General features: G+C 64.0%; 1 protein-coding gene across 1 annotated transcript; it reads right to left on the bottom strand.

Annotated features, from left to right (window-relative positions):
- Positions 1-821: 821 nt before the first annotated feature.
- TFE3 (transcription factor binding to IGHM enhancer 3) lies at positions 822-10,867 on the bottom strand. The gene is given in 11 exon segments (XM_067552184.1): positions 822-1,392; positions 1,535-1,682; positions 1,797-1,872; positions 2,142-2,198; positions 2,312-2,429; positions 2,858-2,959; positions 3,363-3,638; positions 3,906-4,146; positions 5,409-5,522; positions 10,635-10,696; positions 10,698-10,867. Coding segments are annotated over 11 exon segments (1,629 nt in total). The 5' UTR covers positions 10,749-10,867; the 3' UTR covers positions 822-1,008.
- Positions 10,868-12,502: the final 1,635 nt, after the last annotated feature.

Genomic DNA, 12,502 nt, shown 5'->3' with positions numbered 1-12,502 from the left:
GAAAAGGTGGGAATATGTGTTGGAAGAAGCTGAAAAAGGGGACAGCCCCATCCCAAAATTGGGGTGCACAGACCCCCTCCTGGAATGGGCTGACCCCCTTTGTTTGGAGGGGCTGTGTGACGCAGATCAGCTCCTCCCCCATGGCCACACCCCAATTTTGTCCTCTTAGCTTTTGGGCTGCATAGCTCTGTTCATGGTGTGGGCTTGGATGAACTCCGATATTAACACAGCTGTAGGGAACAGCTCCTTTTGTGGGGCTCCCCCCATATCCCCTCTCAGGGGTACATCTGGGCCTCCCCCAATCACAACAATCACCCCCACCTACACAGCCTGCTGGGAACAGGCTATGAGTCCCTCCCGCCCCCCGCGTAGGCTGTGGGGTGGGCCTCTCGTGTTCCGCACTCAAGTTCTGGGGAGGAGGGGAGAAGTAATTGAAGGGAGGGATGAGGGAGAGGAAGGAGATTGGGGTGCGGGTGGAGGTCACCCATTAAGGCAGGGAACAATGAAGAGGGGGCAGGGCCAATGGGTGGGGCCTAGAGAAGGGGTGGAGCTTTGCAACAGACAAGGAACACTGCTCACACAAGTGGGAGGAGCCTGAATGGAGGAAGGGGCGGGGCTTTAGAGAAAATGGCGGAGTCCACAGAATGGGGTGGGGCCTATGCAATAGGGGAGCACTGGGGTAAACGGGGCAGAGGCTGAAACGCTGAGTCCCAGTCCCTTGTGATGAAGTGGGCGGAGCCTACACGATGGGGAGGAGCTTGAGGAGAAGGTGGCACTTTTAGGACTCAGGTGCCGCCCACAGAGAGACAATGGGGCGGAGCAGAGAGGGGCTTATGAGCCCAGGGTGCCGCCCATGGAGGGAAAGGGGCGTGGCCCACATCCTGGGGTGCAGCTGGAGAGAAAGGGAGGAACTTGCAGAGCCCTACCACTGAGGGGGAGGCGGAGCATGATGGGAGAAGAGGCGTGGCTCCCCCTGGCTCCTCCCCTCCCAGAGGGGCGGGGCCGGGATCAGGAATCCTCCTCCATGCTGAAGCTGCTGCGGCGGCTGGAGCCCTTGGAGGCGCCGGGGGAAAGGGACGAGAGCAGAGGGTCGGAGACCCCCAGGGGCGACAGGGGACCCCCGTCCTCCATGAGAATGTCCTCCAGGCCCCCGTCAGCCCCCAGCCCCAGGGGGAAGCCCAGCCCGGCCTCGCCCAGCTCCTCCGAGGGGAAGGGCGAGTTGAGGAGACAGGCGGCGGAGGAGGCAGGATCTGGGGTGCAGGGGAGGCCCCCCAGGAACGGAGGGGGGCCTAGATCCTCCGGTTTGGCACCCTGCCCGCTGCCCCCCAAGGGCAGTAACCCCGCCGGCGAGGTGAGGGGCAGGCCATGCAGCTGGGCTTGCATCTCCAGTTCCTGTGGAGGAGGGGAGAAAAGGGTCGTTGGCAAAGCACCCCTTGCCCAGCCCCCCACACTCCGCCCCAGGGCGTCCAGCCCCGACTGCCGGAGGAGAACGCCCCCTGCTGCGTCCCCTGCCCCACGGCAGCCCCCGGCTGACCTGCACCCGGAGCTGCAGGCTGCGATTGACTTGCTCAAGTTTGCGCTGTCTCAGCTCCATCTCCTTGGAGCGCTGCTGCTCCTTCTGCAGCCTGCGGATGTAATCCACCGAGGCCTTCAGGATCGTGCCTTTGTTCCAGCGCATCTCCCTGGGGGGCAGAAAGGGGGGGCTGGGAGTCAGGACTCCTGGCTTCTCTTCCCCAGCTCTGGGAGGGGAGTGGGGTGTAATGGTTAGAGCAGGAGGGGGGGCGACACACACTTACGGGTCACTGGATTTGGGAATGAGGGTTCCCAGCTCCTTGATTCGGTCGTTGATGTTGAATCGTCTCCGTCTTTCAACTGCGGAGGGAGAAATCGCAGCTCAGCCCCCCTGGGCCCCACCAGCCTGGGGGCCCCGCCCACCGGCCAGCCCCACTTCCTCCCACTCACCCCTCGGCCGTCATCAACCACAGCGCCCTCAACCTCCATCAGCACCCTGGGGCTGGGAGCTCCCCAGGACGATGCCTGCATGGCTTCTCCACTTCCCTGGTGGGCATAATGGGGGGCCGGGGTGCTGTGCCCCCCACAAATATCCACACCCCCCAACCCCTCAAGAAGGATCCACTCACTCAGGTTGTGATTGTCTTTCTTCTGCCTCTCCTTCATCAGCGCTTTGGCTTCGTTCTCTGCTCCGGGGAAGAAGGGAGCGTGTCAGCGGGACAAACGGACGGGGTGTCTGGAAAGACACAGCGCCTCCCCCGCTGCGCTCCCGCCCCACCCCCAGCGCCCGGGCTGGTACCTGACATTTCCGTCTTGATGTTGGGCAGGTCGGCGGGGCAGGAGTTGCTGACTGGGATGGCCGGGTCCAGGAGCCCCTGGCTGCTATAAACCTCCAGCAGGTTCCCGGCCACTGGCAGCTGCATGGGAGACAAGGGGTTAAAAGTTTTGCGGGGCAGTGATACCTCCCAGCCTAGGGGGGAGCTGTCCCGCCTGGCCGCTACCTCACAGGACGCCTTAAAGGGGCAGAGTCATACAGGGCAATGGCCCGTCCTTACAGGGATGGGCCCGCCCACCTGGGTGACCTTAAAGGGGGTGGAGCCTCAGTTGGGTGCCACGCCCAGTCACCCTTAAAGGGCCAGCGTCCCAACCCATCCAACCACCCTTAAAGGGAGGGAGTCTCAGCCCAGCCAGCTGACCCACTCAGTCGGCCTTAAAGGGGAGGTGTCCCAGCCAGCCACCACCTGTCAGTCATCCTTAAAGGGGCAGCGGTCCCCCTCCTACCACCCCAGATGTGACCGCTGAGTCCATCCAGCTCTGTGTCCGTCCCCCCCAACGCGCCCCTTACCGTGCTGGGCAGCTGCAGCCCCCCGTCGGCGGGCAGGTAGTTCAGCATCTCGTCGTTGTAGCTGGACTCCAGGCTGATGATCTCATCGATGACATCATCGATCTGGGGGGGTTAATTAGAGGTGTTTCCCGGGGTGGAGGGGAAGTGCCTGTGTGTGTGTCCCTGCCCCCCTCCCACCCCCCGCTGCAGGGGACGAGCCCCCCTCTGCCAGGGAAGTGGGCAGGGAGGAGGGGGAGGGCAGCTGGGAGGGGGATGGCAGAGGTACAGAGGGGAGGCCTGGGGGAAGGGAAAAGAGGCTGGGGGCACAGGTGGGGGGAATGGAAGGGGGCTGGGATGGGGGGCAGGGTACGGATGGGGGCATGGGGAGCAGAGGGTCTGGATGGGGGCAGGGATTGGGGGCAGGGGTGCAGAGGGGAGAAGGGAAGCGTGCTCAGCTGGGGGTTGGATGGGGGAGCAGAGGGGCCGGACGGGGGCAGGGATTCGGGGGGCGGGGGACCCCACTCACCTCCTTCTCCGAGTTGGAGCCGATGTGCAGCATGGCCATGGGGCTGTTGGGGGCGCTGCCGGGGCCCGAGGCAGAGGCCTGCTGCTGGGGGGGCAGGCTGTGGGGCTCAGGGGCCGAGGCAGCCTGGGGGGAGTGGGCAGGCGCCCGAGGGCTGGAGCCCGCCAGGGCCTGGGCCGCCAGCTTGTTGCCCATGGTGGTGGACAGGTACTGCTTGACCTGCTGCCGCTGGGCCTCCTGGATGTGGTACCGGGTCGGGTTCTCCAGGTGGGTCTGGACCTGGGGTGGGGGCAGAACAGGGGCAGTTAGGGGTGAGCCCCTCCCCACCACCCCTTCCTTACGGCTGGCCAGCCCCTGGATCCCGGGCCCCATGGGGGGACGGGTCCCGGGCCCCATTGCCCACCCCCCTGAGCCACTCCATCTCCTGCCCTGGGGCCAGATCAGAGCCAGCGCCCCCTAGAGGGGACAGGCCCCATGCCCCATTCCCTGCCCCACTGAGTCAGTCAACCCCCCACCCTGGGGCCAGTGCCCCCTCAAGCACCTCACCTTGAGCACCTCGACCGGGACCTGGGCGGCGGGGCGGGGCAGGGGGCTGCTGACGGAGATGGCCAGGGTGGGGGGCGCGGGGTTGGGGGGCAGGAACTGGGCCGCCTGCTGCTGCTCCCGCCGCTCCTGCTCCTGGGTCTGCGCCCGCATCAGCTGCTGCCGCAGCAACACCCGGGACGACATGCTGGGGCCGGGGGGGTCCCCTGGGGTGGCCGGCGGCTGTGGGGGGGCGGCCGGTGGGCTGTGAGGTGGAAGGGGGGGGAAGACAAGGTTAGAGATGGGGGCGCACGCAGAATCCTGCTCCCCCGACAGCCCCCCTGAATCCTCCCACCCGCCTCCCCTGGTCCCCCCCCCCCACGTCCCCCAACTTCCTTACCCATCCTGTCCTGCTACCCCTCCCCCATTTCCTGCCCCGATCCCCTCCCCCACCCGTCCCCTCCCCCACTGGTGACTCAGCACATTCCAGAGCACGGACAAACAGTATGGGGGGGGGGCTGCCTCCTCCCCCCACCTCACCGAGCCCTGGACTCCCCCCACAGCTCTGCTGGTGCCCCCCACTCCTGACCCGCAGTCCCCTGCCAGCCCCCCACCCCTCCGTCCGCTGGGTGCAGTACTGCCAGCCAGCCTCAAGGGGGAGCCCATGTATTTCATTTAGGTGGGTGCCACCAAAACAGCCACCCCGCACTCGGCTATGGAGGGGCCAGGTCTCCCCTCCCCATATCATGCAGGGGTGGGGGGCCCACTTCATTAAGGACCCTTCGAAGCGGGGCCGTGTGTCAGGCAAACGCTTAGACACCTCCAGCGGCCATGTTGAAACGAACTCAAATTAATGGGGGTGGGGGGCGATAATCAGCCCCATGGTGATCACGGGGGGCGAGAGGTCCTTAACATTGGGGTGGGGGGTTATGAGAGGCCAATTCTGCCCCCTTCCATTGTCCACAGGCAAATAACAAACACAGCTAAAGGCAGCCATCTTGGATTCAGTCAACGGGAGAGATGGGGCGAATTTGCGGGGGAGGGGGATGTTATAACCGGGGGGGGGGGGTCTTTTCTCTTTCACCCCCTCACGATCCCCAGGGGTCAGAGAGCAAGGGGGCTGCTCTGGGCAATGGGGTCGACCCACCGCCGTGGCTTGACGTTGGGGTCCTTGCGGGTGTGGGAGGCAAATGTCGAAGACGGCTAAAGGCAGCCATCTTGGATTCAGTCAATGGGGGGGCTCTGGGGCCAATTTGGGGATGGGGGCTTGTATAATTGGGGGGGGCCTTTGTTCCCCTGCCCCTCATCTCTGCCCCATCAGTCAGAGCACAAAGGGGGGCTGCCCCAGGCAATGCACGCCCCCCACAGCCACGGGCTGGCGTTGGGGTCCTCGTGCTGGGGTCCTCACATATCCTTGGGGATGGCAGGATGGGGGGGAACCCAGAGGAAGGAGCGGGTGACGGAGGGGACTTCAGACCACCCCAAGAGCCAAGATGGCCGCCCCAAGAGCCAAGATGGCCGCCCTACCTTCCGGAGATGGGCTGGCTCTTGAGCTCGTAGAACCTGTCGCTGGCCAGGGAGAAGATGTTCTCCAGGTCAATGTCCGCCACGATCCCCGACTCCGGCAGCAAGGACTCGAGGCTGGAGAGGGAGAGGGCAAGGGTGAATCCTCGTGCAAATTTCCCACAGCGTGTCAGCCCCTCCCCCCACTTGTGTCCCACCCGGCAGGCGCCACAGTCGGCCATGGGGACCCGAGGGGACCCCCGCGCGCTCCCAACTGGCTGGTCCCCGGCCACTAGACGCCTCCCCCGGCCCATCTTCATGCTAGGGCCTGGGGTGACAAGGGGTGGGGGGCAGGGGTGACAGTGGGGGATGGGTGTGGGGACCCCAAAATGGCTGCTGTGGGGAAAGCGTCCCCAACATGGATGGTGGCAGGGGGCTAACTCTCTAGGGAACACAACACACACCCAACCTCCCCCTCACAATCCCCCAACCACATCTGCCCCCACGCACCACGACCCATACCCCGACACCACATAACTTCCCCACCATGCAGCCCCACACCCCACCTAACACCACAATCTCCATTCTCCAACACAACACGCTGCAGACTCAGACACACCCCACAACACCCCCCCACAATGTCAATAAACAACCCCCCACAACACACACACCACCCCAATGCACAATGCCCGACAACTCCCCACATCACTCCCACACACAACCCCACAATTCCTGACACAACCCCCACACCACCACCAACACACCATTCCACAGAATGACACACACCACACCAAACACCACAATCTCAATATACAAGCCCCCCCACACACCACTCCCACACACAACCCGACACAACCCCCACCACACACACCATTCGAGACACAACTCTCACAACACACAGAGCACCCAAATGCACAACCCCCCAAACCACCACAACACACAGCTCCAGACACAACCCTGCACCACACACACTGCACCCCAACACAAACCCTACAACCCCCACAGCACACACACACCACCCCAGACACAACCTCAGCTCTCCAGAACGCTTTACCCCAAAGACTCAGCCCTTCCTGGCTCCCCAGCCCGCTCGACAACGCCTCAGAGATGCACAACTCCCGACAACCCACAACCGCCCTTCGCCAGACCCCCTCCCCCTGCAGCCCCCAAGGCATTTCCTCAGCCCCCCCATGACACCCACCAACCCCCTGTTGCTTGGCAGCTCTGTGTTCTTGGGGAACCAGGGCACAAACCCCGACTCTCGCTGGCTCCCCTGAACCCCCCCAGCCTCTGCCTGAACCAGAAACCAAAAGCAAGGAAAAGGCAGCGGAGACACACCCGAGCCCTCCAAAGACGGGGGACTCCCCAGCCTCATCTCCATGGAAGACGGACCACGACTCAGCCCAGCGACCGGAGAGCAGGGACCGCACTGAACGCGGGGCCGGCAAAGCAGGGACGCACGGCCCGGCGGGAGATCTGTGCTCCGGGTGTGAACGAACCACCTGGGCTGCACCACCCGGCTCCGCAGTTACAGGCCAGGCCAGTCACTGGTCTGCAGCGCACTGAACCTGCCCGGCTGCATTGTGAGCGCCGCAGGGAACGGGGCCCAGACCAGGAGTGAGCAGCTCCTATTGTCCAGCGTGAAGAAACCCCCTGGGATACCGCCTAGAACCATCACTTCTTCTATCTAGCCGGAGCCCCGGAGAGCCCAGAAACCCGGTGGGGTTTGCTCGCCCAGGGGGTCACTGCTAGAACAACTGCAGAGTGGGGAGGGGCAGCCGAGACGTGCTGCTCTGCCCAGCCCGCGGAGGGCAGGGGCACACAAGGGGGCAGCTGAAAGTGCTGTTCGGACCCGGCCTGCTCCGACGTGCGCTCTAGTCTGGTGCGGTGCAAAGGGACACTGGAAGTGCTGCGTCACCAGCCGGCTGAGCTCGGGGACATCTAAGGGGTCAGCCGAGAGTGCGGACAGCCTGGTCCGCTCAGACGCACTCGGCGAATCTGGAATGTGTGTGTGTATCTGGGGGGGGCTTATCTGAATCTGGGGCTGGAGGAGCCCAGCCCGGAAAAGCTCAGGTCCTGCAGGGTAGCTCCACTGGGAGGGGACTGGTAGCCATACGAACACAGCAGTAACACCAGCAGCACATTGATGGAATCACCCCCCCACTTCCAGGAAGGTGACCTAATAAATGAGTGAACCCCAAGGTGACGGGCAGGTCTGGTAATCCCCCCCCAGCTTCTCTCCAGTTGGGATCTCACCCTCACAACCCCCAGGAATCTACCAGGTGTGGATGTGTTACCGGGTCTCTCCTGCATGGCTACTTGTAGCTCAGGGATCCCATGGGCTCTCTTGGCAGGGAGTCCTTCCAAAAAAAGGGGGGCCCTGGGATCCAGTGGGTCCCTGGGACAAAGCTCTTAGCAGGATCCAGGATCTAGCTGATCCCCAGGAGAAAAAACCCTTAGCCAGGGCTGAGATCCAGTCCGTCCCCGGAGGAAAAAACCCGTTAACAGGAAGAGGAATCTAGTTCTTCCCTAGGAAAATCTCTTTGCTGGAGCAGAGATCTAGCTGAACCACAGGGGAGAATTTCCTCTTAGTGGGATCCAGTCGACCTCAGGAGAAATTTCTTAACCAGAACCGGGATCTAGTCACTCCTTGGGAAAAAAGCCCCGGTGGCTGGTGCTGTGATCTAGTTGACCCACAAGAGGGGAAACAATTGTGGGTTTTGGGCAGGCGCTGGGATCCAGTGGATCCCTGGGACAGATCTCTGGGCCAGAGCAGGGACCTTGTCTGCGCCTCGGAGAAAATCCAATGCCTCAATCCAGCCCCCCTGGCTCCCAGGCCAGGATCGCTCCAGAAAAACTGGCCTTCCCGGCACGGACTTGCGCAAGAGACTTCAGGGGCGACCATGGGGGCGGGGAAATCGAACCCCCCCCCACACACACACACACTTTGGGAACCCACCGATCCACTTTCCGAAAGTGACCCAACTCGGACCAAGTGTCTGCCCCGCTGAGCCAGGCCCCAGCTCCAGATCCGCCGGCTCCCAGAGCCCCAGCGGGAACGGCCGGAAGAGAAACCGGCACAGATTTCACTAGTGTGGGTGGGGGGGGGGGGGGGACCTTTGCCCAGCTCTGATCTTCTCGCCCCAAGGGATCAGTCCCCGCCCAAGGGGGACAATTGTCGCCCCTGGCCTGCGGCCCAAGGGGGGCAGATATGGGGGGATCTGGGCCGGACAGGAGCCGGCTGCAACTTTCCCACCGCGGCCTGGGTTTGTTGCTTTTAATAGTAGGCGGAAAAAATAAATGACACATGAAACGGGACAGGGGCCGCCAGGGGGCAGCACGGGGAGACGAGGCCACCCCCCAGCCCCCCTTTCTTAAAGGGACTGTGCCTGCATTCCAAGACTCACCTCCCCCCCCCGTAAAGGGGGGCATTGGAGTCATTTAATGGCCACCCTGCCCCAAAACAGGGCAGATGGCAGCCAGGACTCCTGGGTTCTCTCCCCGGCTCTGGGAGGGGAGTGGGGTCTAGAGGGTAGAGCGGAGGGGGGCTGGGAGCCAGGACTCCTGGGTTCCAAGTCACAAATATCAGCCTCCCCCCCCCCAATGCTAATGCTTGACTTATCCTTTTGGAGTTATTTCAACGGGGGGAGGGGACTGGGGGGGGTCCCTTGACCCCAGATACTTACACAGCCCTTTGGAGGGTTCTCCAGGACACCCTGAGCCCCCCCCACCCCAGCTCACGCCCCGCAGCAGCTCAGCTGGGGGCAGGGTCCAAAAGGCAAAGGGAATTGATGCCTTTCCAGGCCTTTGGGGGTTAAAATACCCCTGTCCCCCCCTTGGAAATTGCCATAATGAGAGTTATAGTCCTGCCCCCCCCCAGCAGTCAGGACAGACATTTGCTTCCGGCAGAGCTGGGGGCGGCAGGGCTGGGACTCCCAATGGGGGAAGGAAATTAAATGGCCGGGAAAGACGCGGACTCAGCAGGGGGGAGAAAGACAGAGCCTGGGAGGGGCGGGGGGGGGGGAGGGGGGTCTGTAGTTCAGATCAGCTTCAGGCTGCCTTGGGGGGTGGAGATATCTGGGGGCGAGGGGCTTCGATCTCCCCCCCACCCGGCTCCCCTCTCAGCTGGGTCTGCCCCCCCCCCCCCCCCACTGGATCTTTGTCTGAAATTTCCTCCTAACCATCCCCAGCCCCCCCCAACTGCTCAAGACCCTTTTCCTCTGCCTCCCCCAGGACGCCTGGGTTCTCTCCCCGGCTCTGGGAGGGGAGTGGGGTCTAGTGGTTATCTCGCGGGGGGGGGGGGGGGAGGGGGCTGGGAGCCAGGACTCCTGGGTTCCAGCCCTGCCCCCAACTCGCTCTGTGACCTTTCATGACTGGCTCCCTTGTGGCCCCCTCCCCTCCCCCACCCCAGGGATCATTAACCAGACCCAGGGGCCGACCAAGGACCCTGGAGTCCGGGCCGGGCCGGGGCCCAGGAACTGCCCCGGAGCGAGGAGTGGGGGCTCTGCCACAGGCCCCCATCCCGGCCCCGGCCCAGGAGAGAACCCAGGCGTCCCGGCTCCCAGCTGCAGCCCCCTCCCCCCAGCTCTGCCGGTGCCCCCCACTCCGACCCGCAGCCCCGGCTCGCCCGGTTACATGGGGTTCAACCCACCCCCAGCAAAGTGGGGGGATTCTGCGCCCTAGAAAGTGGGGCCGGGAGACCGAGAAGGGAGGGGACACCAGTGGGGGGGCACTGGGGGGGGTTACCTGCAGATGGGGGGGTTCGGGGGGAGAAGGGGCACCGGGGGGAGGGGAGATACGGGCGGGGGGGGGGGGCACTGGGAGATACCAGCGGACGGGGGGGGTCGGGGGGAGGAAGATACCAGCGGACGAGGGGGGCACCGGGAGAGACTAGCGGACGGGGGGGGGGCACCAGGCGGAGAGGGGATACCTGGGGGCCACTGGGGGGAGGGGAGATACCAGCGGACGGGGGGGGGACCCGGGGGGCACCGGGAGATACCAGCGGGCGGGGGGGGGACCCGGGGGGCACCGGGCGATACCAGCGGGCGGGGGGGGGACCCGGGGGCACCGGGAGATACCAGCGGGCGGGGGGGACCCGGGGGGCACCGGGAGATACCAGCGGACGGGGGGGGGACCCGGGGGGCACCGGGAGATACCAGCGGGCGGGGGGGGGGGATCCGGGGGGCACCGGGCGATACCAGCGGGCACGGGGGGGACCCGGGGGGCACCGGGGGTCTCTGCCCCCCTCACCTCAGCACCTGGACGCTCTCGGCCGCGCGGGCTCCCTCCAGCAGGACGTAGACGGTCGGGGGGGGCCCGCTGGGGGTCGGGGTCCCGGGCCCCCGGCCCCGCCCCATGCGACATCTCCCCCCTGCCGGCGGGACGCTCCCTCCTCGGGGCGCTGGGCCGGGGGCCGCCGCTGGCTGCGCTGGGGACCCGGGACCCCCCAGCCCCGCTCGCAGCCGATAAACACCGGGCGGGCGGGGACGTATTGCCTCATCCCCGGCCGGGGGGGGGGGGGGGATCTCCGCGGGAAATGACGTCACGCCGGGATACACCCCCCACCGGCGGGGGGGAGAGAGGGGGACCCCTGACACACGCACACCCGGTGCCCCTCGGTCCCGACCTGCAGCCCCCCCCCAGCCCAGCCCGACCCCCCCCCCCCGCTCCGCCGGTGCCCCTCGCTCCCGACCCACTGGGGCGCCCTATATCTGTGGGGGGCGCGGCGCTGGGTGCAGTTCCCGGAGCGGCCAGCAGGGGGTGCGCTTCCCCCCCCAGCAGAGTCGCTCGCCCAGATGTTCCCAGCTGTTGTGTGGACCCGCTGGGCCCCGGCTGGGTGAAATGCGGGGCAGGGGCAGGTCCAAAGCATCACATGGATTTTCGGGGGTGTCCCCCCCCCGTAGAGCCCCTCGGGAGGAGCCCCGCTCTCCGTTTGCACGCGCGTGTGTCTGGGCGTGCGGCTTGTGTGCGGGTGTGCATCTCCACAGCGGGGCTTTGTGTTCTCGCGTGTGCGGGTGTGTGGCGGTGCCGTCAATGCTCACAGAACCCCGGACTCCTAGAAGATGGGGGTAGGGAGGGACCTCAGGAGGTCATCCAGTCCATGGGAGATTGTGCACGTGTGTGTGTGTGTGTGGGTTGTCATGCCGGGCACCTGGTCGTGTATCTCTCTGAGTGTATCAGCTCTCGTGGTGTGTCTGGTTGTGCATCTCTGCGTGTCAGTTGTTGTGTGATTGTGTGTCTCTTTGTGGGTATCAGTTGTTATGGTGTGTGTGTACGATTGTGTATCTGTGTGTGTGTGTGTCAACTGTTGTGGGGGTGTGAAACTGTCTGTTTCTGTGTCTATCAGTTCTTTGTGGAGAGGTGTACGTCTGTTTGTGTATTGGTTGTCATGGGGTGTATGTGACTGTGTATCTCTGTGTGTATCAATTGTGGGATGTGTGCATGCAGTTGTGTATCTGTGTGTATCAGCTATTGTGGTGCGTGTGCATCTCTGTGTGTATCAGTTACCATCGTGTGTGTACGACTGTGTTTCTGTGTGTGTGAAAGAGAGCTGTTGTGGTGTGTGCAATTGTCCATCTGTGTGTATCAGTTGACATAGTGTGTGTGTGACTGTGTATCTGTGTGTCTATCAGCTGTCACGGTGTGTGTGGGATTGTCTGTATGTCAGTTGTGGATGTGTGTGTGCGCGACTATGCATCTCTGTGTATGTCCGTTACTGGGGTTAGTTTGTGACTGTATTGATGCATCAGTTGTCATGGTGTGTGTCGGTCCTCATGCTGTGTGTGTGTGACTGTCCATCTAAGTGTGTGTATCAGTTGTTGTGGTGTGGGAACCCCCCCTACACCCTCTCCACAACCAATCTATGCATCACACCACACCCTGCCCCCTCCATTCCCTCCAGCACCCCAAGGGTTAACCTCTGTAGCAGGCGGATTCGAATGACAACACACGCTCTGTGTGTGTGTGTGTGTGTGTGAGAGAGAGAGAGAGAGCGAGCGAGCTACACCCGACCTGCCTGTGTGTGGGGTGTGTGTGGGCTACACCCGCTCTGGGAGAGTGTGTCTTTGCGTGTGTTGCATTGGGAGCCGCTTTGCACAACGGTTCGATTGTACGATGCA

Source organism: Emydura macquarii, unplaced genomic scaffold, assembly GCF_026122565.2.
Source record: "Emydura macquarii macquarii isolate MOO-44397 ecotype Brisbane River unplaced genomic scaffold, CSIRO-AGI_Emac_v2 contig_1386, whole genome shotgun sequence".
NCBI classification, from domain to species: domain Eukaryota; kingdom Metazoa; phylum Chordata; order Testudines; family Chelidae; genus Emydura; species Emydura macquarii.
Note: the sequence above shows the minus strand (reverse complement) of the source record. Positions and strands in the feature narration are given on the sequence as shown.